Source organism: Cricetulus griseus, chromosome 2 (genome assembly GCF_003668045.3).
Source record: "Cricetulus griseus strain 17A/GY chromosome 2, alternate assembly CriGri-PICRH-1.0, whole genome shotgun sequence".
Taxonomy (NCBI): Eukaryota; Metazoa; Chordata; class Mammalia; order Rodentia; family Cricetidae; genus Cricetulus; species Cricetulus griseus.
Window position 1 is genome coordinate 454400254 of NC_048595.1, and position 24759 is coordinate 454425012.

The 24759-nt window shown below is 40.3% G+C and overlaps 1 protein-coding gene across 2 annotated transcripts in view; it reads right to left on the bottom strand.

Moving 5' to 3' along the window:
* The window catches only part of Tmem232 (transmembrane protein 232), a 199950-nt gene that overhangs the window by 109322 nt on the left and 65869 nt on the right, over nt 1–24759 (bottom strand). For both annotated transcript variants that reach the window (XM_035441170.1, XM_027397757.2), the window contains exon 11: nt 14926–15104. In XM_035441170.1, coding sequence (XP_035297061.1) covers nt 14926–15104 — 179 coding nt within the window. The remainder of the gene's footprint in view (nt 1–14925; nt 15105–24759) is intronic.

Sequence of the window (24759 nt, forward strand, 5' to 3'; positions counted from 1 at the left end):
GGCTCTTAAGGGGTGTCGAGTACATGGGAGCCCCTTTGCTCTGGCCTCCCTGCCTTGCTGCTCCTCAAAAGCTCTGGCTTCTGTTTGGCTGGTGTTTATCTAAATAAAGATATCTTGACCTTACATTTAATTTAATTCTATTTAATTGACCTTTCTATTTAATTCAGTAAACATCCTAGTACATACCTTCCCCATATGATATATAGGAGATTTTAATACAAGCTTCATGTTCCTCTCCATATATTGCAGTATGTCTGACATGAGGAGTGTCTGGGGAAGCAAGGAATGAGGACAGAAAAGAGCAAGGCTTGTGTGACAGACATAGTGACTGGCAATACCCAAATTAAGAGTGTAATAATACATTTTTAACTTGGGCCAGATTTCTTAAGTCACAAACCTTCACTGTACAGGTGTTGTTTTTCATGTTCCCTGCTCACATGGAGGGAATGGCTAAAAACAGACATGCTGTAGTCACTTGTGAAGGACATCTTCCCGACAGTTTGTATCACAGAGTCTTACAAGGAAGTATCTGAGAAGTCCTGTGGGACTCGTGAATAACCAAGTTTTTAAAGAAGCACAGGGACACGTAGGAATGAATAACTAAACTTGGTGGAGCTTTTGTTTGTTTGTTTGTTTTTATTGCAAGTGAGCACTATCAACAGAGTGCCCAAAGGAAGAAATGGAAGACAGACATCTGTCCTGTGGTGTTCAAGTTTCACTGTAAAACAAAGGTCACTTGTTTAGAAAATTTTCCCATTCCTTCTAATTTGAAAACACGATTTTAATGGGGCTGAAACATTCATCCCAGGAAACTGTGGGGATTGTGTTGATTATGTTAATCGACGCTAAAGATCCAGACTGAAAGCCAGTAGCACTGTTCTCTGGACTTGGGTTCTGGGCTATGTAAACAGGAAAAGGATCTGAATACAAGTGCACACCCATTAATTTGCTCCTCTCTGCTTTTTGGTGTCATGTGGCCAGTTCTCTCAAGCCCCTGTCATTGGCCTTCACTGCTGAGAGGGACTGTAACCAGCAATCATGGAATAAAATAAATCCTTCCTCCCCTTGTTCTCATCCTAGCATTTTATCACAAAAACAGTCGAGGACACTAAGGCACCAATGAAAAATTAAACTTGAAATAAATGAAAACTAACAAAATTCCCTACCACCTGAATCACACTGCAGATGCGAATCACCCAGACACATCCTGAGATGCTCACACGTACCTCAGATCTTACCCCGTGACAAAGGTGAGGCCGCCAGAGCTTTCACACAGGTTGGGAGGGTTTTTGGATTATCTACTAAAGCCTTTCTTATGGCCCAATTATTTCATTTTTCGATACCCAGTTCTAGTCAACCCATGTAAACTTTCAGTTTCTGTATAGCAAACACTAGTTAAATATCAGCATTTCTATAAAGGGAAATTAGATTTATGAAATTTCTGGGTAAATAGATGAATCTAGGGAGTATAATGTTAAACAAACTGACTCAAAGGCAGAGAGACAAAAACCACAGTTTCTCATATGCAGATCCAAGCTTGTAATATATGTGTGTCCATCCACACAGAGGCCCAGCTCTCCTCCATCCACACAGAGGCCCAGCTCTCCTCCAACCACACAGAGGACCAGCTCTCCTCCATCCACATAGAGGCCCAGCTCTCCTCCATCCACACAGAGGACCAGCTCTCCTCCAACCACATAGAGGACCAGCTCTCCTCCATCCACACAGAGGCCCAGCTCTCCTCCATCCACACAGAGGACCAGCTCTCCTCCATCCACACAGAGGCCCAGCTCTCCTCCATCCACACAGAGGACCAGCTCTCCTCCATCCACACAGAGGCCCAGCTCTCCTCCATCCACACAGAGGCCCAGCTCTCCTCCAACCACACAGAGGCCCAGCTCTCCTCCAACCACACAGAGGCCCAGCTCTCCTCCATCCATATAGAGGACCAGCTCTCCTCCATCCACACAGAGGCCCAGCTCTCCTCCAACCACATAGAGGACCATATTTCCCATGATCTTAGAGTCACTATTGCTGTAATGAAACATCATGCCAAAATTAACTTGTAGAAGAAAGGGTTTATTTTGCTTACACTTCTACCTTGCTGTTCATCATCAAAGGAAAGCAGGCAAGAACTCCAACAGGACAAGAACTTGGAGTCAGGAACTTATGCAGGGGCCATGGAGGAGTGCTATTAACAGTCTTGCTGCCTATGATTTGCTCAGCCTACTTTCTTGCAGTATCCAGGACCACCACCACAGGTGTGACACCACCCACAGTGATCTGGGCCCTCTCCCATCAATCACAAATCAAGAAAATTCACCACAGGATTGCCCCATGACAATCTAATGGGGACATTTTTCAGTTGAGATTCCTTCTTTCAAAATGGCTCTAGCTTGTATAGAGTTAACATAAAACTCTAGCCAGGATAATTGACCCCTTGTCAACTTGACAAACTAATACAACACTATTTAACAATATCTTTTCCTATTTTGTTCAACCCCAAGATCTTACATTAATAAATATCACAATATAAGCCATATTACAAACTTAAAGGTCCTACAATCTTTACAAATGCCAAAACCTTCAAATTCAATCATTTTTGAAGAATCCAAAGTCTCTTTTAAAATCCAAAGTGCAAAACTCCAAAAACCTCTTTAAAAGCTCCAGGTCTGTCAACCGTAGACTCACGTAAAATCAAAGTAAGTTAAATATTTTCTTATTCCAAGAGGAAAAGAAGACACGGCACAGTCACAATCTAAACAAAATAAAACCAACTCCAACACTATAAGGCTCAGTGTCAGACTTCTGGGAGTCACTCATCATAGTCTGGGCTCCTTCTGGGGTCTTGCTGCAGCACACAACAGTTTGTCTCATAGTCTCAGGCCCACCTACTCTACAGCTGCTGCTATTTTGGTTGTCCCATGGCACTGGCATCTCCAAACGCTGGTGTTTCTTGTTACAACTGGGCTGCACTTTGACCTAGCATCTCGAACAAAACTGGCCCTGGTGATCTAACATCCAAAACAGCTTCAAGGCTGCTGGCTAAGATGATCCAGCCTCACAAAATACTCCAGCCAAGACTTAACAATTACCCAATTTTCTCAAGGTTCCTCAAAAGATGTTAATGCTCCCAATCAACAGAAGGTAGTCTGGAGAACTATGCCTACATTCCCCTACCTCCCCCCAAAAAAGGTTATGGATGTTTGCTATCACTTAAGGGGGATGGTTACAAGTTGTTATTGGTAATGGTCAGGAAAAAAGCTGAACAAATGAGATTAGATGTGGGAATCTCATTCTAAGAAGAAAAGGGGGATATAGAAATGATAAGATAAAAGGGTAGATTATTGAATCTACTTTAATACAAAAACTATTGATCTTAAATATTTTACATTTGTATGGGTTTTGGTTTATTGATAAACAAATTTAAATTAATTTTGTTGTGCTGTATGCAGATTTCTACTCTTGTTTAAGATATTGATTGTGCTTATGCAGCTCATTTAAAAATGCAATGTATAATTAAGGAATACAGATTAATAGTCATCTATAATAGTCAAACTATTATAGATCAAATAGTGGATCAGTACTTATCCCTGGCATAGGAATGGACTTTGGGAACCCATCCCACATGGAGGGTTACTCCCTGAGCCTAGACACAAGCAGGTGGGCCTAGGCCCTATCCCAAAGAATATGACAGACTTTGAAGATCCCCCCTGTGGACGGCCTCTCCCTCCCCTCCCTGGGGAGCAGAAAGGGTATGGGATAGGCAGGGTGTTAGTTGGGGGGGTAGGGGAGGAGGGGAGGGAGAGGGACCTGGGATTGACATGTAAAATAATTTTCTTTCTAATAAAAAAGAAAAGAAAAAACTTATAATCATGTTAGGTATGTTTTCAAGGTCATACACAGATATATTTAGATAGATATATGGTCTTCAAACACTTCAAAGACATTTAATATGTTGAATAACCTAAAGCTTTTCATGACAGTAAGACACATCTGCTCCTGGCAGCACCAATCAACTTCAGAGAAAATGATGGGCATTGAAGAAACTCTGTATGGAGTTTGTTTTCTTTATGGCAAAAGCTAACCAACCATGTGGGCAAAGAAACTGCCCTTGCTTCAGTGGCTGACAGTATACTGTCCAAACTGGACCAGCAGGATGCAAAAAAAAAGTGTCTGCCAAATGTTTCCAAAACAAGGTAGAACAGTCCTGCAAAATTCCCTGTTTTTGAGAAGTTTGTCAGCTATCCTAGGTCTGTGGGCCAAAGATGGATGCCCCAACATTACAGAAGATCTTTGGGTGACTGTCCAAACAGTGAGATATCACTGTCATAAGATAACATTTTATCCTTCTGGGGTCTTTGATATAGTTGAAGACTAGACAGTTATAATTATAGTTTTCCTTAGTTATGATAAAATGGTAAATTAGATGTAAAGTATAGAGTCACAAAGGTAAAATAGATAATAAAATGTTTTCTTTATTTTTGGCAAATACAAATAGACTAGAAAATGTAACTGTAGTTCTTACCTGTTAACTGTTTTGTTATATATAATCTTACTATGTTAAAGTTAAGACCTTCCATTTTAATTAGACAAAAGTGGGAGAAATGCTGTGGAATAAGCCTTCTGAACACTGTGAATATGTATTACTTTCCTTGGTTAATAAAAAGACGTTAGGTTGGTAGTCAGGCACAAAGCATAGCCAGGGCATCCAGACACAGAGGACACTGGGAGGGCAAAGGGAAGAGTCAGGGGACTCACCAGCCAGATGAGAACAAGTCAGACACGCAAAATGGGATAGAGGGAAAAGCCATGAGCCTAGGGGCAGTACATACATTAACAGGAAGGGGTTAAGTTGTAAGAGCTAGCTAGTAACAAGCCTGAGCTACCAGCCAAGCATTTATAATTTATAATTTATAGAAAGCCTCTGAGTCAATTATTTGGGAAGTGGCGGCTGGGTATTTGGGAACAGGTGGTCGGGACAGGAAAACTCTGTTTACAGAAATTCAATAGAGGAAGAAGGGCCAGAGTATAATATTGGCTTGATTCCAAGAAGTTTAGGTAACTACCTTTATAAAAGAGAGTTAATTCATCTTGGAGAAAATATGAATCCTCATTTAAATTTTCAATTTCCACATCTATACAATAAAGGTAAAAACAGCATATATTATAATTTTATGACAATCCAATAACCAAAACAAATATAGGACACAGTAAATGCTTTACCAATTTTAATAATACAAAATACTATCTTTTAAAAAAATGGCAAGAGTGAAATAGGAGGATGTTATATGCATATAATTTTGCTGCTTAGGAAGTGAAGGCAGTCAGGAATTCAAGGCTGACCTCTGCTACCCAGCAAGTTGAGGCCAGTCTGAGCATAAAGAATCCTAGTCTCAAAAACTCAAGCAAAATAAAAATAATAAAATCAGCGTAGTGGGATAAAATTCCATCTGTATAGCTCTCAAACCCCAAACTCACTATATAGAAATGTTACTCCTAAACTTGGAATGCTAACAACACAGCCATTTACTTAACTCACAATTTCAAGGTCAGAGCTGAGCCAGGAACAGTAGAAAGATGTTCATAATTTTATTGAACTCATTTCTGTGCTGTTGGGTCCCCAGGAAACTAGCAAGTCCTGGGGAGAGAAGGGCATGAGCTAAGAAGGCTCTGCTTGGCACCATGTTTTATTTCATCTTCTACTGGATGACTTTAGGACATGAGAGTTTTGAGGTTCCAAGAAAAGACATAAAAGACTTCCAGTTGTAAGCATCTTTCAAACTTTGGCTTGTGTAGAATTTGCCATTATCCAAATCAAGTCAAGACTTGGTATGGGGAAGGTTATGCAAAATATCAAGGAAAGAGTCTCAAACAAAACTTGAGTGATCACCAGATACAACAATTTCCAAAGCACTAATTCATTACTTTGAATACATAGGGAATTATGTGTACGAATTTTACACTACAAAATTACCAATGGACTGAAATTCAGTGAAGATGGTTTTTCTTTCCAAAAAAAAATTACTCCATTTAGATTATATTTATGAAACCAAGCAAATATCCACACTTTGCTATTCTAAATGTACCTTTCAAATTAATGCCTACTACTGCACAATCCAAACTATTTAACAAACTAGACAAGTCAGCCAAACACTTTCTCATAGTCGTTCATCATCTAAGAAATAGTCTCTTACCCTACAACGTTTCCATCATTGATTATAGTCATGATTTAAGTTTGGAGCTCAAATACTACTTGAAGAGAGCAATGGTTTATTTCTCAGCAACACAACATAGTATTGTCTGAGTGTCTATAATGTACAATGTGTTTGATGGGAATTCCCATATATTTAATCTCCTAATTCTTTATTTGTTTATTTATTAAATTATTGATGTATTTTGGAGAATATGTCTACTGGGTAACATACAAGTATTTGTATATCAAGATTTTTGTTTCAGACTTCTCTGAATTTTTAAATTATGTAAAAATAGACTCAGTGGAGCTCCATAAGTACAATTTTCATATTTTTACTTTAACTTTTAGAGTTTATTTATCTGCATTTTAAAAAGGGACTGTTGAAAACAATTCCTTGAAATAATCCAAGTGGCAAAATACAGCCAATCCACTGCTGGAACATAGGTTTATTCAACTGAGCAAAACCTCTCCGATGCTGTTACAGACATGGAACTGGCAGTTTCAGACTGCTCTAAATGCACAGTGGTATAATTAACAATATTCAATCACATCTGTTCTTTCTTGAACATATAAAAATTAAAATACCAATTAAAAAAACAATATATCTTCTCCTTAAATGTGTCTTACTGATACACTCACAGTATTATTATTTAATAGTGGTAATTAAGAAGCATGTTTTACTCACAAGTTAAGCAGTAATCTACAAGAGGGAACAGACAGTCTGCCTACAGGCTCATAGTGCAAATCAAAAGTTTGGGAATATAGCAACTGACATTTCTAAAAATATCAAACATTGTCCCGATCACCTCGACCAGTAAGGAAGACACAACACTGAGACTCTTCCTTAAGCAGTTTACTCAGGAAACTGAAACAATCTTCTGACCCCGGGGAAAGGCCCCCTCAGCTTAAAAGCACTCTTGCCAGCCAACCCCAGAATGCCACTTGGCTAAGGCGGATAGGCTCGCATTTGCTGATGCAAGTTTGAATCTTAGACCAAGCCAAATAAGGAGTTGTTTTTCCAGAGAGCGCTCACCCTTGGGATGGTGGAAGGCAGAAACTGGCGCCATCTTCTGGCGCAGCGCATTGCAGCTCTCCACAAAACAAAATTATACAATGTTCAAGCAAAAAAACAATACTGAGCAGACAGCCACAAAACTAGAACACTTGATAATTTTACTAGCAACCCCAATGGGACGCCTTGGGTTTCCAGACTCAACTTGAACTCTCATCCTAGGCTTTGTATTTGACTGTTTTCAGTTTTACTAATGACACAAACATCATTCAAAACCTTGGAATTCTCCATATAATCAAGTGCACATCCAACAGCAAACTTATCAGGAATTTCAAATCCAACAAAGTCTTGCCTATATCCACCACTTTGAGAGGTCATTTTCACCAACAAGCTGTGACATTAAACATTTGGGAGGCTGCCTGATGGAGGCTTGCGTCCTTTCACCAGTGCCAATTACATCCTCATCATCTCCAATAACTTTTATGTCCCTTGTTGAGTAATCACAGCAGTAGCTCTTCAGTCACACAAAACCTACAGTCATCGGAAGGAAAGAGATCTATCATTATCTCTCTTAAGTGAGTAATGCAATCCAGCAAACCGACAAAGAACTGACAGCTCCCTTGAGCACACAAAGGGCCACAATGCATTGGCCTCCCATCTCTTCCATGACATCTGCAGCAAGTCTTTCAGTCCTGTGCAGAATCAGCCCACAGAAATAAACACCTTTTCCAAGCTCTCAGCAAAATGATTAGGCAAGCAAAATACATCTAGAATGTAGCCTGGTTTATCATCACTAATCACGAGACTGGGGCTCTGGGTCACCAAGACAGAGCCAGCCAGAGCACATGGGCAATAGCAGCCTGGGGAGGAAGCTAGCTGGGGGAGTGTTTTTGCTATCTTCAAAATTATATTAGCCTATTGGAAATATATAACTTTCCTTCACTTATACTATCTTAATAGTATGCAAATGCAAAATAAATTCAATGATACTTCGAAGTCATAGTAGAATCTTAGAGTTTGTGTCTAGAAATCATATTTTTGCTGTTCAGTGATTTAATGGCTCTATCTAACTCTAGTTAGCCCTGATATAAGGTGGATCTAGACTGAGTGTCATATTATATAACACTAATTTAATGCTAACTTAAGTTTACACTAAATTAATATACCTGCTTTCAGAAATTTCTAATTTAGCATTTTCTCTGAAGAAAACTTGTCTCCCATTTCTGAGTTTAAGTTACTGATACCCTTCAAAACTCTTCTAAGTGTCAAAAACAAACCATCACATGTAGTGGTGAGCTCATCTAGCCCGTCTGCTTACCACCTGAGAACGCCAGCTTTGCTTGCATCATTCAGAATCTAATATATTTGCTATGTCTGATTGACTCATGAATTTCAAATGTAATTATCTATAGATATTTACTAAAACACTGAAAACAGAAGAACACCCTATATCAAATGATTGGGGCTGAAAACAGGGGTGTAAACAGAATTCTAATTATAGAAGACACAAATGAGAGCTGGCTTACTGAGTTGCAGTATCATCCACTTGAGATTTGAGGTGTCACAGAAAATAGATAAAAGATCAGAGAACAGCAGACATAATTAAAAGAGTCATAGAAACAAACAGACAAGAATAAGGCTCTGTGAGAGAAACGCACACCCTACTCTGAAGAAAAAAAAAAAAAAACTGTTCAGAACTCTGACTGCCATTCCCGGTATGCTACCAAAGAGTAACCAGAGGCTTTTCTGTCCTTCCTAGCCCCACAGCCATTTCTAAATAATCACTCAGAGACTTAAATATTAGTTATAAATGTTTGGCTGATAGCTCAGGCTTATTACTAGATAGCTCTTACATTTAAATTAACCCATTTCTATTAATCTGTGTATCACCACGTGGCCTGTGGCTTACCAGTGGTGTTCTGGAATGTTGCTCCTCGGGGAGCTCCTGGCATATCTCAGACTCTTCCTTTCTTTTCCTGTGTCTCTGATTAAATTTCCCACCTGACTCTATCCTGCCTTGCTATAGGCAAAAACAGATTTATTTATCAACAAATGAGAACAACACATACTCACGGTATACAGAAAGACATCCCACATCAAGTCCATGGTCAGGAGTGAGGGTCACAGAGAATATTAGACTGTGGAGAACTTCAGTCTCAAGCCCCAGTAAAAGGATTATTGAGTGACGTGGTGGTTGCCACTACAATTGATTTGGTACTTTCTTTTTATCATTGTTTCATTCTGCATTCTCAACCAACACAGGAAGATAAGACTTAAGTGGAGCATATGGCAAACTGGTGAAATTAAAGCATTTTAGTTACGGTGAGCAGTCCCAATTGTCTGTTTTCTCCTAACCTTACGTAGTTCCTAAAGATCTTCACTCACAGCATACTGAGGATTAAAAGGCTGAGGTGGCCAAGTTTCATTTTGTACTAAGAGTGTTGTTTATGGACTCCAAATCATCAACATGTCCCATTCCCACGCTGTGACAATACACTGTATACAGTGGAGTCAATTGACTGACTTCTACCTATTAACATTTACTGAACCCATAATAATGAACTACATGACTGAATAATTAATCACTAATTTAAATCCAAAAAGAACAAGCAACTTCAACAACAGGAAAAAAAGTATGCTTGAAAGTGATGAAAAATTAGCCTGACTGAAAATTAGAAAGAAGAAACGACAGCATTTTGTAAACTCCCATAGTGTCATTTACAGGAAGCATTACTGCATTTTCAGGAGAGACACTAAGTTCAAAATGGATTTCTTGGAAAGAAATGTATATGCTCATCCAGTGAGAACCACCTAAAAGCCCAGAAACTGGAAAAGGTAATTTTAATTTAAGGAAAAGGATTTGAGTACCTGAGTCTAGAGAAAATGAAGCTTCAAGTCAGACATCTCAGTTACTTATTCCCTGCTACAAGCAGCTGTAAAACACCCACAAAACAGAAGCAAGCTGTAGTGTTTAGTCAGCAGACCTGCAAATGCTTCTAAAGGAATCAAACCTACAACAGAACAGTAGCCCCTCACAGAGAACTTCTTCAAGCAGCTTAAGTTTTTATGTGGAATGCAGATGTTCCCAGTTCTCACAGTTCCATTATAGAAACATTAAGAAGCCGAAAGCTTCAAAAACACAGCTTTTATATTATTTGTTTAGCAAAAATGTATTTATTTTATAGTATTAATTCAATAACCACAGGAAGCTTATGCATTGAAGGCTATCGGCTTCACTTTCTGAGAACTGAGGTAGAAGAAATACACTCAAGGTCACCCTGGGACAGCATTTCTGTCCTGGGCTGCAGTTTGCACCGGAGCCTGCTCACTGGGGCTTCTGTGCGCTGTGTGTGGCTTTTCCTCTCCTCTGTGTGTCCAATAGCAGCTCCACCTGCTAAAACAAATAAGTTTTCCTGAACACCTGGCTGCCAGATAAGGAAACTGAGGCTTCGGGTGTAATTTGTTCCAAGTCCAGGCAAGTGTATGAATTTGGATTTTAAACTCTATTGTTTTGTTTCATTTCTATTCATGGGCTTTCCAATACTGAAGCCCAGTAAACGTCATCACATTTTTCATTTATTGTCTGACAAGTTTCCAATGGCAAACAGGCACACATAAGTGCACAGATTGTCCTGGTTAAGTACCGTTTTAAATAATGTGATTGGTTGCCTACATACACTAAATCAATGCTATCATTTTTTTCTCAGAAAATCATTCATTCTCACTGTATCAGTCTGGGTTCTCTAGAAGAATATAACCAAATAGGATGGGCATATATTAGAAGAGCTTACTAGTATCCACTTATGTTAACATAGTTAACAACTTTCAGGCATGAGAAGCTGAGTCTCATCAGATGTTGGTCGCTGAGGCTGGGTGCCTCTGCAGTGGGAGTAGGCAGACCCACTGTAGATGCCTCACACGGGAGGGACCCATTAGTTTCTCAGTCCATGATGCTGGCCTGGGAGTCTTAGCAGTCACAACCTGGCATCAAAAAACTTGGGAGGTTCCTGGAGAGCTGCCAGTCCTTGGAGAAGGATGGAAGCCTGGGGACCCTGGTCTGACAGCAGCAAAGGGGTCAGCATATCAGCATCCCCAGCATCAGCATCAGCATCTGCAGCCTCAGCATCAGCATCAGCATCTCCAGCATCAGCATCAGCATCAGCATCTCCAGCCTCAGCATCAGCATCAGCATCTCCAGCATCGGCATCAGCATCAGCATCTCCAGCATCAGCATCAGCATCTCCAGCATCAGCATCAGCATCAGCATCTCCAGCAGCATCATCTCCAGCATCAGCATCTCCAGCATCAGCATCAGCATCTGCAGCCTCAGCATCAGCATCAGCATCTCCAGCATCAGATTCAGAATCAGCATCTCCAGCATCAGCATCAGCATCTGCATCTCCAGCATCAGCATCAGCATCTCCAGCATCAGCATCAGCATCAGCATCTCCAGCAGCATCATCTCCAGCAGCATCATCTCCAGCATCAGCATCCCCAGCATCAGCATCAGCATCTGCAGCCTCAGCATCAGCATCAGCATCTCCAGCATCAGCATCAGCATCATCATCTCCAGCATCAGCATCAGCATCAGCATCTCCAGCCTCAGCATCAGCATCCCTAGCATCAGCATCAGCATCTCCAGCATCAGCATCAGCATCAGCATCTCCAGCATCAGCAGCATCTCCAGCATCAGCATCAGCAGCATCTCCAGCAGCATCATCTCCAGCAGCAGCAGCATCTCCAGCATCAGCAGCATCTCCAGCAGCAGCATCTCCAGCAGCAGCAGCAGCAGCTGACTCAACTCCAGAGCAAAGCAGAAGTCTGAGCCAGCAAAAGGCAAGGGACGTTCCTTCTGTTGTGGCCTTTTGATCTGGGCTCCTGTCAGAAGGTGCCGCCCACACCTCTCCACATCAATTACAGCAATCAGAGCCTTCTTTTTTTAATTATGTATTTAACTTTAATCATTAACAATTACTGATCAGCTAAATCTAAACTATCATATTATTTATATGTAGTAAACCGATTATTTCTGGAATGGTCCAAGAATTCAGAAATATACTAGTAGCTTTGGAGGATGGATTTTTTAATGTTACTAAAATATAATCAAACCATTCCCTCCTGTTCCTTTTGCTACCTCTAACTCCTTCTGTGTCCTTTTCTCCTCGATCCCTACCAAATTTCTGACTTCTTTTCCTCTAGTCAGCATATATATGTGAATTATATATATATATTATATATATATATATATATATATTATATATATATAATACACATATGAGTTATCTATGTGTGAATTACATATGTATACATAAATATGTAAATACAACCTGTTGAATCTATTTGGTGTTGTGTGTATGTATATGATTTCAGAACTGACCCCTGGTATTGGATAGCCAATGAAGAGGCTCATCCCCAGCTCTGATCTTCCTTTGGTTACTTGTAGGGTTTTGGCTGTCATTGTTTTGTTTTGTTGTCTAGGTCAACCCTGGAGATTCCCCTTTTTGTGTTAGCATGTCTGTTGGTGTTGGAATTATCTAGCCATCTTTTTGAGGTGACTTACAGTAAAGCTTCCTTGTCATCTCTAAGGGGAGTGATCTTACAGCAGACTTCCTGGTCCTCTGGCTCTTACGATCTTTCTTCCCCTGGTCTTTAATGCTCCCTGAGACCTAGGTACAGGAATTGTGTTGGAGAGGCTTCCATGGGCCTTGCCATCACATGATCATGTTCTCTGTATTTGACCAGTTATGGTTTTCTCTGATGACCTTTGTCTGTTGCAAAGAGAAGCTACTTCGGTGAGAGTTTGGAGCTACTGTAATGGTGGGATCAATATTCAGAATACAGTTAGGAAGTGTGCTGGTTTAGTAAATTCATGGTAGTTATGCTTTCTTCTACACCCATCATTTCACTAGCCTCAAGTACAGGGCCATGAATCCAGTAACAGGAATGGTTTTGCTCCTGTTGAGCCAGCCTTAATTCCAATTAGAGAGTTGCTGCTTAGCACCAAGGTATGAATGCCACTATTGCACCCTTAGGGAAACCTTGCCTTGCTATTCTTCCCCCTTGACAGATTGCATAGCACCTTCTAGGCCTATAAAAGTTACCCCCAAGGAGAAGACTTTCAGGTCAGGTGCTCAGAGCCCTGTATCCACAGTTCATGGTGTCTTCATCAACAGGGACTTACCTTGGATCTCTGGGAATCGACCAAGGGTGACAGCAATAGTCGATCAGGACAACCCTTCAGGTTTAACTCCCTACTCAGGTGATTCTAATGTGGGGCAAGTTGACCTTAAAACCAACCTTCACCCTGCATTCTCAAATGCATTAGCATTAACTTGTAAAAAAAAAAAAAAAGACCTTCTAACAACTGTTTTACAATTGTTTTCTTAGAGATTTATTCCATCTATCCCTCCAGTTACTGTGATGAACATTTCTCTATTTTCCCATTTGTAAAGTGTCTATTTTACTTTACTCCAAAGAACAATTTCTATATAGATCAATTTTATAAATATTTTATTGCGTAGTCTATTACTCTGTTTTACTTAATATCACTTTTTTATTTTTTAAAAGCAGATGAAAATTCTTTCCTGAATGTGTGTGGTGTAAGGGATAGTATGGATGTGTGCATGTGTTCAAGACATGAAAGTAAAAATAGAATTACTAAAGAAAACTCAGATAAAACTGGACATGAAAAACTTAGGAAGTCAAACAAAAGCCTTAGAGATAAACCTCACCAAAACAGTGTAAGACACAGGAAAAAATGCCACACATGCTGAAGACAAGACAGAAGAAATGGGTACCACATCCAAGAAAATGTTACATCTGTACAAATCCAAGTACAAAATATGTAGAAAATCTTGGGCACTATGAAAGACCAAATCTACAAATAACAGGAATAGAAGGACACAAAACTGAGGCCACGTGTACAGAAATCATTTTCAACAAAATCATAGAACAAAGTTTCCCTAATCTAAAGAAGAAGATGCCTTTCAAGGTGCAAGAAGCACACAGAACACCAAATAGACAGAACCAAAACAGAAATTATCCACAGCACATAATGATGAAAACCCTAAAGGTACACATCAGAATATTAAAAGCTGCAAGGGAAAAAGACCAAGTAACACTGGGAGGCAGATCCATTCGATAACGGTTGACTCTAAATGAAGACTCCAAAAGCCAGAAGGACCTGGACAGGTATTCTACAAACTCTAAGAAGTCAGAGGACAGCCAACCTCTCTGTCTTGGTAGAAAATAGTGCCTACATTCATCTAATCCACCCCCCTTGCCAGAAAGAACCCTCAAGTCAGACGTACATGTACTATTCCTGAAACATCTACTGCTTACCAAGCTTCTCTACCATCTTTTTGTTTGTTTTCTGAAAAAAGGGAGGAAAACTATGACTTTGTAACTTCAGTGGTCTGTACCTACCACACATCTGTCAGGACTTCTCACCATTGCTTGGGTTGTTTTGTTTGTTTGTTTGTCTGTCTATCTGTCTGATTTTAGCCTAGATCTCTTAAGTTTATTTAGTTTTGCTTATACTAAAAGATTCAAGGCTCTCATTTTATGCTGTCACCTAGAACTCACCTCTCATTATTGAACAAAAAGAGTCAGGAATGGAACTCTAAAATCCAATGCACTCAGTGATGAGTCACTGCTACCCACTGAACGTGAGAATTCCACTTTTCCTGCTAATAGGAGGACAAGTTTGTGGACTTACCTGGGCTACGGTTAATGCAATTTGGATCCGTGGGTCTTGCTCATAATCCTTTATGTTTTGCAGTGTTTTCCATATCAAGTTTCTAAGTCCATCCTGTTCCTCATCACCCTGAAGTTCCCATGACATCTTCACCATGTTATACACTATGCCATAGTACCCGACCCAGATCAACTTAGCACCTGCAAAAACGATGAGCGGGAGGAGGAAGATAATTCTGTGAGAATACACTGTCTAATAGTTGCATGAAGAAAAAGGCTAATTCTATTTTATTCACATTGATAATAATCAATGCTAATTAATGTAGGGAGATTGAAATTTAGAACACAAAAGCCACAAAATGGTTAAGAATTTAACTATATTAAGCTCCACTCTCAAGATGATCCTTAGGAAGAGTGAAGCCATTTCAATTTATTCTTACATTACTCTTTTTACATGGTTATGCTATATTTCTATGTGGTGATGCTTAACATAGATAATTCTGACTTAGGGAGCGACAGGAAAACTAAATTTGAATAACAATACAGTGTTCTGAGGAGAGATAAACTAAATTCAGTAAAAGAACAAATATGAAAATACTAAGCCTACGTGAAGAACTTAACTTCTCAAAAGAAAAAGAATAAGCTTTCACAAAAATTATAGCAGTTTTTAAACCGCAAAACTTCAATAAGAACGATTATTATTTTAAAAAGTAAGGCATTATGGCACACACCTTTAATCCCAGCATTCAGGAGGCAGAAGCAGGTAGAATCTCTGTGAGTTGGAGACCAGCCTGGTCTACAGAGTGAGTTCCAGGACAGCCAGGGCTACATAGTGAAATCTTGCCTCAAAATAAAGAATAATTATTATTTTAATTGGCATAAACTGGAGTGCCAACTAGTTCTGGATTCTAATATGCACTATAATTCTGTCATGTAGATTTCACTATATTTAGCACATAAAAGGAAATGCGTGATGTCAACTTGTTTAGAAGGCTCCCTACTGTCACACAACTGATGAGCAGTAAAATAGGTGAAGCCCTATCTAGTTTACGCCAGGCTATACATGCCTCCTTTCAGACAAGGACTCTTTCTTCTTCACACGGTACATTCACAGGGAAAGAAGTACAAAAGCAAGACAAAGACTAGGAGTTGGAAAGACAAAGTGTGTACACATTTCAGAAATTTGAGACCAAAGTTGAGGGAAGAAACCTTCCTGCAGGTCCTTCGCTCGCTAGACCGCCGGTGCATAGGTAGGAAGGGAGAAGTGCAAACCGGAGGCTGCAGTTAACTCGGCGTTTACAGAGCTTCCCCTCCCTTTGTCAACTAAATTATGTATGATTAAGGGATTGCTGTGCTCAAAATTCTGTAAGTAAAAAACAAAGGGGGGGTCTATTGCTGATTAGTAATGTTTCCCACTACAAAAACAGAATATAATCAAGAAATACAAATTTAATTACATGTTTTCTTTCTTGGGAGATAAACAACCAGTGGCCTCGGGCAGTGAGCCAGTCTGAGGAGCAACAATGACTTACATGAGAATTTGAAGAGCAATAAATCCTTGAAAAGATGACGTACAGGGACTGCCAGAGTAAGATTCTTGCTGAGGGCTGCCAGAGGAAAGAAGGGAGTTGGAGAAGGCAAGCCCTTCCATGACCTTGTCAAGTAGGGTCATTTGGAGAAAGGACAGAGAAGGATGTTGGGGAATGCTACCTGTAGGAAGATAACTGACAAAAAAGTCAGCACTGCAAATAAGTGCTACACCAGATTCCTGCCTGCCTTTGTTCTCATGTTTACTGCAGACTAAGCTGCCATTACTAACCCACCGTGTGTCATTTGTCTCTGTGTAAATCCCAAATTGGAGAGCCAGGCCACCATGGCGCTGCCATTTTAGCATACTGTTTTAAAAAACACCCATCACCCCTCATTCATGCCCATGACACTTGCAAATATACTGCAAAAAGAAAAGTGAACGCAAATACTGGAGTTCTTGAGTAAATACTTTATTCCATCGTCCAAGATTAGCGTAAATTGCTCCTTTGATTTAACCGTAAGTCTGTCCACCCAGCAGCACATCCACACTATAGCTGCCTCCTAGCTACTGGTCTGCTCACTTTCTGTTGGCCGTAGTTCTAGGAAGATGGGAATTATTTGATTCCCTCTGACACACCTAGCATTTAGCATCTCAACAACACAGTATATAAGAAGAGGTAGGGTGAAAACTGCCTCCATTTGTCTAGAATTAAGGTTTTTGTTGTTGCTGTTGTTTTTTAGATCACAGTGCTTTTGAGGTCAAAATTGGAATTGTGTTAAAGAGAATTAAGATAGTGGAATTGATAAGAGGACTCCTGGGGAGATGGAGTTCTAAAGAGAGAGAAGGGTGATGACAGAGGATTTCACACACTGAAGAAGAGTGTTCATATCCATACAGATGCTGTAGAGTAGCGAACAGTAAACTGTGTCCCAGGTAATGGCTGACATTTCAGCAAAGGAGTAATTCCACGTCCATCGGTAAGCTGGGTAGACTGGACAGGAGTTGTATGAGATAATCTAGGTCCTGGCTGCAGTAGGCAGGAGACTGGAGAGGAAGAAACAGACACTGCGCATAGGGGAGGTCACCTAATAAAGTCTTAGCTTTGAGTGGAGAGCGTGAAGGTCAAAGGTCAAAGGAGAGGCTCACCTCTAACTTAGGAGACAGAAGCAATAATCAAACCACTTGCAAAACCTGACACTGTTGTTTGGAGGAGTCAGTCTGGGGGATGAGGTGAAGAGTATTAGGAAATGAGGAAGGATGAGGCAGGAATCTGGCTTCCGATGGCTGCAGCTCTTAAAACATGGCTGAAGGAAATGCAGGAAGACAGACGTGGCTGGTACTGCTTCGTATGCCAGCAGAAGGAGATACGGGATTGGTCACAGGCAAAGGGCAACTTTGAGAGCATGGGTTTTTTGTTTTGTTTTGTTTGTATTACATTTTGAATTTATTTGTTGTGGGGGGGGCATATGCATGCCCTGGTGAGCATGTGAAGGTCAAGGAACAACTTGCAGGATCACTTTTCTCCTTCTACCATGTGGATCAGAGGTATTAGACGCAGGTTATCAGGCCTGGTAGCCAAAGCCTGCATCAACTGAGACAAGCTCATTGTCCCATTTTGAATATTTAAGTTATTTTTAAAACTGAGCTTCAGGTAACAAAAGGTTTTATAAGGTTGACTGTGTGTGTGTGTGTGTGTGTGTGTGTAATTTTATGAATCTATATGAAATCTAGGAAGAACAAATGAAGGTCGTAGGTAGTATTTGACTTTCTCAGAGTGACAACTCATTTAACACAATCATCTACAGTTGCACCCATTTTCCGGTAAACATTTATAATGAAAAGATTTCCATGCTTTATAGACAGACAGACAGACAGATTTTCTTTGTCCATCCTTCTGCTGATGAACACCTAGGCTGGTTGTGTAAGTCAACTACTGCGAGCAGCGTTGTGATGAACATACATGCCAGTGTGTTCTATACACGATCACTTGGAGTTCTTCAGATAAATACCCAAGAGTGGCTTAACTGGATTACAGGCTAAATCTGTTTAGCTTTGGGGAACATCTACATGGATGTGCTTGTGACTGGAGTATTTATGGTCCCACCAGCAATCTAGAAAGACTCTTTCCTCTTGTTTTCCTAATTGGCTACCTTTCTGACTAGGCGAGAAAACTGCAGCAAAGCTTGACATTGCATCTCTTTGGTGACTGAACACTATTCTTCATTTTCACTGCTTTTCAAAACTGCCAGTTCCTTTTTATTCCTTTTTATTTATTTATAAAACAGGCCTGTTTATTCCATGGTGTTTGTTGACTTGTTTGGTTTCTTATGTAGGCTTTTGAGGGACATGAGCCTGCTTCGCTCTTCCATTTCCCCACAGAATCTCTTCCCATCCTTCAGCCTGAGTTTGATGTCTTCAGTGGTAAAATACATTCCTTGGAGTGCGCAAACAGACCCCACTGTTGTTGTTTTCAGTCTAGCCTGCTAGTCTGTGCCTTTTGACTGAGGGACTGGGGTCACTGATGCTTAAGAGTTATTGAAGGGTGTGCACCCATTTGGTTTTTTAAGATCTTGGTGTTTCTCTGTTCCTCACTTATTAACTGTTCTTCAGTCTTTAAAAGCTGTTTATGCTTTCCTATTGCCCCATAAACATGCTTATCTTTCTCTTTAGTCCAAAGGATTTCTTCAACGTCTTCTGTAAAACTGGCTTAGTTTTCAAAGATCCCTGGTTTGTTTTTACTATAAAATCTTTTCGTCATCCTTCAATTACAACAGCTTTGCCACATAGAGTAGTCTGGACTTAAACAGACAATGCATACCAATCCTCTAGCTTTTAAAGTTCCTGTTAAGATATCTGTTGCTATTCTGATAGGGTTGCCTTTATGATCTGGTGTTTCTCTTACAACTGTCAATATCCGTTTTTGTAGTGTCTGTCTAGTGCTTCAACTATATAACATTCCAGGGTCAGGCTCTAGTCTCATCTTGTCTGTTTGGGATGCTAAATGGCTGTTGTACCTCGGTGTAAATATCCTTGTACAGACTTGTGAAATTTTCTCTTATGGCTTTTTAAAAAAATGTTTTCTATGTCTTTCACGTGAAATTCTTTTCCTATTTCTATGTCCGCAGTTCATAGACTTTGTTTGATCATAGCATCCTGCAAATCGCATACATTCTGCGGGTGCTTTCTTACTAGTCACTATCTGAATAGTCAGCTCATCTCTCTTGTCTTCAAGCCCTGTTTTCTGTCTCCCCTTGATCCATTTTATTTCAGAAGCTTTCTGCAGAGCTTTTTATTCCACACCCTGTACTTTTTATTTCCAGTCGTTCATATTGATTTTTTTTCAATATTTATTTATCATTATTAAATTCCATTTTGTATCCATTTCTTCTTTTCGTTCTGTTTATGTTCTCTTAGAATTCATTCAAGTGTGTATTTGTGGCTTCTTAGGTTTATTTGAACAAACTTAAAATTAATGTTTTACATCCTTGCCTGGGGCATCAACTAATTTACTCTCATTAGAGGACACTGTGATTCTTGGGGGAATCACATTGCTTTGGTTTTCCATGCTCCTTGTGTGTGAACATTGGTGTTTACACCTATGGAGCTAGATTATTGGCTGGATGTGTCTTTTAATCGCCCCCATTCACTCAATGGGAGTGTTTGCAATGTTCAAAATGTTTAGGAGGTCCTTGGTTAGAGCAGAACTAGGTTTTCATTTTTCTTTGCTAAACTTGGATCTAATTTACTAGTTAGACCCTCAGCACCAGGATCAATACCCAATATTCCCAGGAGAGAAGAATAGTTTCTGGAAGAACAGCTCTCAAAGGATAGTGCCACTATGAAAATGCAGTGACCATCAGATAAAAAAACTGATCACCTCTGCAGCTCAGATCATCCTAGGAAGCAGAGGAATGCCTGCAGTGCTGTGTATACAAGGTGTTAATTACTGTGTGTGAGTGGAGGGGAAACAGAATCAGACTGGTTAGTGCTGGAACGGTAGAGAAACCTAGAAAAGGGGGCGATAAGTGGAGAACATGGCTGAAGAGTCATTCTTCCATTAAGGTTAAAGTTCACAACCAAAAGTGGGACAAGGGAGGAAAGAGTGGTGTCTCTTATTAATGGGGCGTAGAAGGAGCCGAAGAAAACATACAGTCTAATAACCTAAAGCAACCCCAGCTTTCAGGAGCCTGCGATACGGAGGATCCCAGAGCAGGCATTCTGTGTTCCTTGGGAAAGCCTAGAATCTTCATCTTCATCATCATCATGTAAAGAAAGGAATGGAAGAGAGAAGGGAAAGAAAAGAGAAAATAAAAATAGACAAGTGTCCTGCTAATTTGACATTGGTCACTAAATAAAGGAGAAATAAAAGAGAGGGGAGAGAGAGAAATGTGGGTGCCTGCGAATGAGGTCTCTTGCCTGATTCTCAGGGTGCTTCCTGGACTTCCAGATGCTGTCACGTCTGTGGGAGGTCAGAACACAGATGCCGAATGGGCCCATCAGTGAGAGGTTCTCCACAGGGTGGGCTGGGAATACTGAGCCCTCCCTGGGAGGTCCTCAGTGTCTATCATATGTGGTGGGAGACTGCATCTCAATCCTCCTGCACTCTGGCTCTAATTCACTGAATGCTGCATGATTCTGATGCTTTTTCTTCCCTATAATCCAGAAGTGTCCTTCGCTCAGGTCTCACCATCCACCTTTGCTCTCAGTTTCCCTAGTTGCAATCCTCAGAGGCTCTAGGATAGTCAAGCTGCCTCTTGAAGCAGGGTCTTTTTTGAAGTGACTGCTCATCATTGCTTCAGGAGAGTGTCTAGAAGGAAGGGTGAGCCCTGGGCCGCTCCTCCATCAGGCAGTGAAGTGGACAACTTGTGTCTCCTTCTTCTTTCTCTGGTCTTTAACTGTCTGTTAATGAACATGTAGGGCGCATTTTCTGAAGTTCTCTGCCATGGTTCCCCCGCTCTGGTGTTGGGTAGCTGCTGCCCTAGGAGGGAAGAGCTTTCAAATAGACCAACTCCTCAGGGATGGGCTCTCGATTTTCTCCTAATTTATAGTTTCCCATTTTATTTTGCTATTTAAGCCACTGATACTCAACCGTCACCATCTCTTCTGACAGCCTTTACTCGGTTTATTACCTGGAAGTTCTAACAGATCACCTCTGCATGTGGCTCTCCGGCTTCTATTCTCTTGACCTCACTCTTTTGATCCTCCTCCTGCCTCAGCCCCCTAAGAGTTGACTTTATAGTGACATGCTCCCATGCCCAGCTCCAAACCTTCTGACCTGATAAAAGAATGCTTAAAATATGTCCAGACCCCTTTTCTTCATGCATTTAAGCTATTAACTGAAGAAAAATATATTATAAGATTACAGTAGTCACGTCAAATTGGATATGATTTGGTTTTATAGTCCTTGAGCTCAATAACAAACCTATAAAGTAGATTTTGATGGTTGCATTCTCAAACTCAAAATTCCTTTGGAAATTCCTCATGATTTTTTTTAAAGCAAGCTGCTTAAACTCCACTGGAGTATTGCTGATAGACAATATCAGCAAGGAGAACCTATTGCATCTAGTGTGGTGACAGCTAACAATGGGAATGACCTTTTGGAGACAGATGGCACGCACTGGAGCTGTCTCAGAAAGCATTCTCATCTGCTCATCTAGACACTTCCTGGGAATCATGTCTGTGACAAAACTGCTAGTCCTGGGACCAAGCCACAGCATAAGGTAGACTTCGGTCCTGCTATCAGAGACTGTATGGCTACTACAAATGTGTCAGTTTAAATACACAAAGAGAAACAGTGTCTGTGTGTGTAGCTAAGCAGGCAGTGCCCCAGGAGAAGGAAGAAAACAGAACCAAACTGTAAGTTCTCAGAATTTATTAAGAATTTGTGGCACTTGGAAACCAGTATTAGGCTTTCTTTTATCATGATGTTACGTTTTAGTGACAGGACTCATTGTAGCCTTTAATTGGCATTCTGGATATATAGACTCCAAAGAGTCAACAAACATGGAATATAAATGTTTCTATGTGAATGAGTGAGTATGAATACAGACCTTATGATTTCGAAAAATAAAATTCTACATTGTAAAATCAAAGCACGCTGAAAGGTAGCTCAAATGTGTGATGAGTTCAAAGTGCCTCCTTTATTAAATGTTACAAAGAGTGAAACTGACGAGACCAGTGTGAGAAAAGTAATGCGTGGATAAAACTCAGTAGCAAGCCACGCATTGACAAACGCAGAGCCCCGCTTTCTGCCAGCCAGTGTTCTCTACACCAGTGAAATTACAACATTAGCATCACGGTGTAGAAAGGCAGATATATGAAGAAAGTAAACAAGACAGTTCAGAGTGGTGCTGCAGGAGTCACAGACTCTAGCATGACAATGACTAGAAGAGAAGGAAAGGCCACAAAGAGATGATGCTCCAATAACTGTCCAACAACTGCAGAAGAGTGTGCCCAACAGGAGATGGAGAACGCAAAGGCTTTGGTCCTGGGGCAGCTTACACATTTAGAGAAATAAAAGAAAAAATTTTCTGATTTAAAAAACAAAATCTCCTTACTTGGAGGGGTCATTGAGAGGGCTCAGTGAGTAAAGGTGCTTGCTGCCAAGCCAGATGTGGTGACTTTGAGCCCAGTAATTCATATGACGGAAGGAGAGAACCAACTCCACCAAGCTGTTCTCCATCCTCCCCTAGCTCACCATGACACACTCATGTGCACACACATGTGTGAGCACTCACTCATACAAATAGGTACATAAATAATTTTTAATGGCTCTGGGATAGGTAACCTGTGATTTGAACATGTGATTTCCCACAGATAGACTAGGCCATATAAAAGAAGTTCAACCTCTGGAAATGCCAGGGACAAGGCCAAGCCATTCAGCTAGCCATCTGCCTAAGAGGCACAATAAAAACCTGTGACTAACAAAGCTTGGGAAACGTCCCGTAGCTGTGTGTACTTCTAGAGGAAAATGTGCCCGTACATCCCACTCTCAAAGACAGTAGGAATGTTAAGTGCTTGGCACACCCCTGGTTCTGCTTTACACACACACACACACACACACACACACACACACACACCCTTTTTTTGGTAGAGGTCTGGTTTTAATTTGCATCCTTCCATAACAAAGGATAAGTGGTTAATTTTAACAAAATACCAAATACAAGAGTTGACTCAAGGATCCCCATGATGCCAGTAGGTGTCAAAAAAAAAAAAACTGGGACCCCCCTCAAGCTTGCATCTGCTGTCAAGAGTTGAGATACTCTTGAGGACTCCCAGACTTCAGAGTAGATAACCATAGAGACAGACAAGAGTATGAAAATGAAGGCTGAATTTTTGGTTGGATAATATAATCACTCTTCAGATTATTATTAAACTATAAAAATGATGTTAGACATGCATAATACATTTGCATACAATATCATCAAAAGTTCCTTTTCATATATAATCACATTGGCTTGCTAGTACACATGTTAAGCAACATGCAACAGAATAAACCAAAGAGAACCATCCTTACAAATGTGCTCATCATTTTTGCAGGTAATACTTTGGGTGATGGTCCAGGTAGCGAGATGTCTCTGTCAAATCTAGAGTTTACATATTATCCTTCTATGGTCTTTGATGGAGTTGAAGACAGATAGTTATGGTTATAGTTTTCTTTAGTTATTATAAAAGATAAGTTACATATAAGACCTTGGACTCTCAAAGATGGGATAGATGATAGAATATTTTCTTTAAATCTTGCTAAATCTGAATGAACTAAATATTGTAACTATAGTTCTTACTTGATAACTGTTACATATTTTAGTATGTTACTGTTAAAATCCTTCTTTTTATTTAGACAGCAAAGAGGAGATGATAGGGGAGGTCCTTCTGTGTATATGACTGTCTTATTGGTTGATAAATAAAGTACTGTTGGCCAATAGGGAAGCAAATTAGGTGGGACTAGGAGTCGAGGAGGATTCTGGGAAATGTAGTAAAGAGAAGTCTTGTGATCCAGACAGGAAGTGACATAGCAGGCAGACTCAGAATATAAGCAGGGACAAGCAAGAAATCACTCCCTTCCTCCTCCTCTCTTCTCTGTGGAGCTGCCTTGTGATCCTGGCAAGAGAAGACACCTGCCACTGGCGTCTGATAAGATAAGTCCTTATAAAAATATATAGATTAGTAGTTATGGTTGATAATTAAGACTGAGCTAACCATTAAGAAATCCTAGTCACTGACCAGCAGCATTGTAACTAATACAAGACTCTGTGTGTTACTTGGGGGTCCTAAGCTGCGGCAGAACCCAGGCAGCTGGTGGAAAGATTTATCCTTACAGAACCA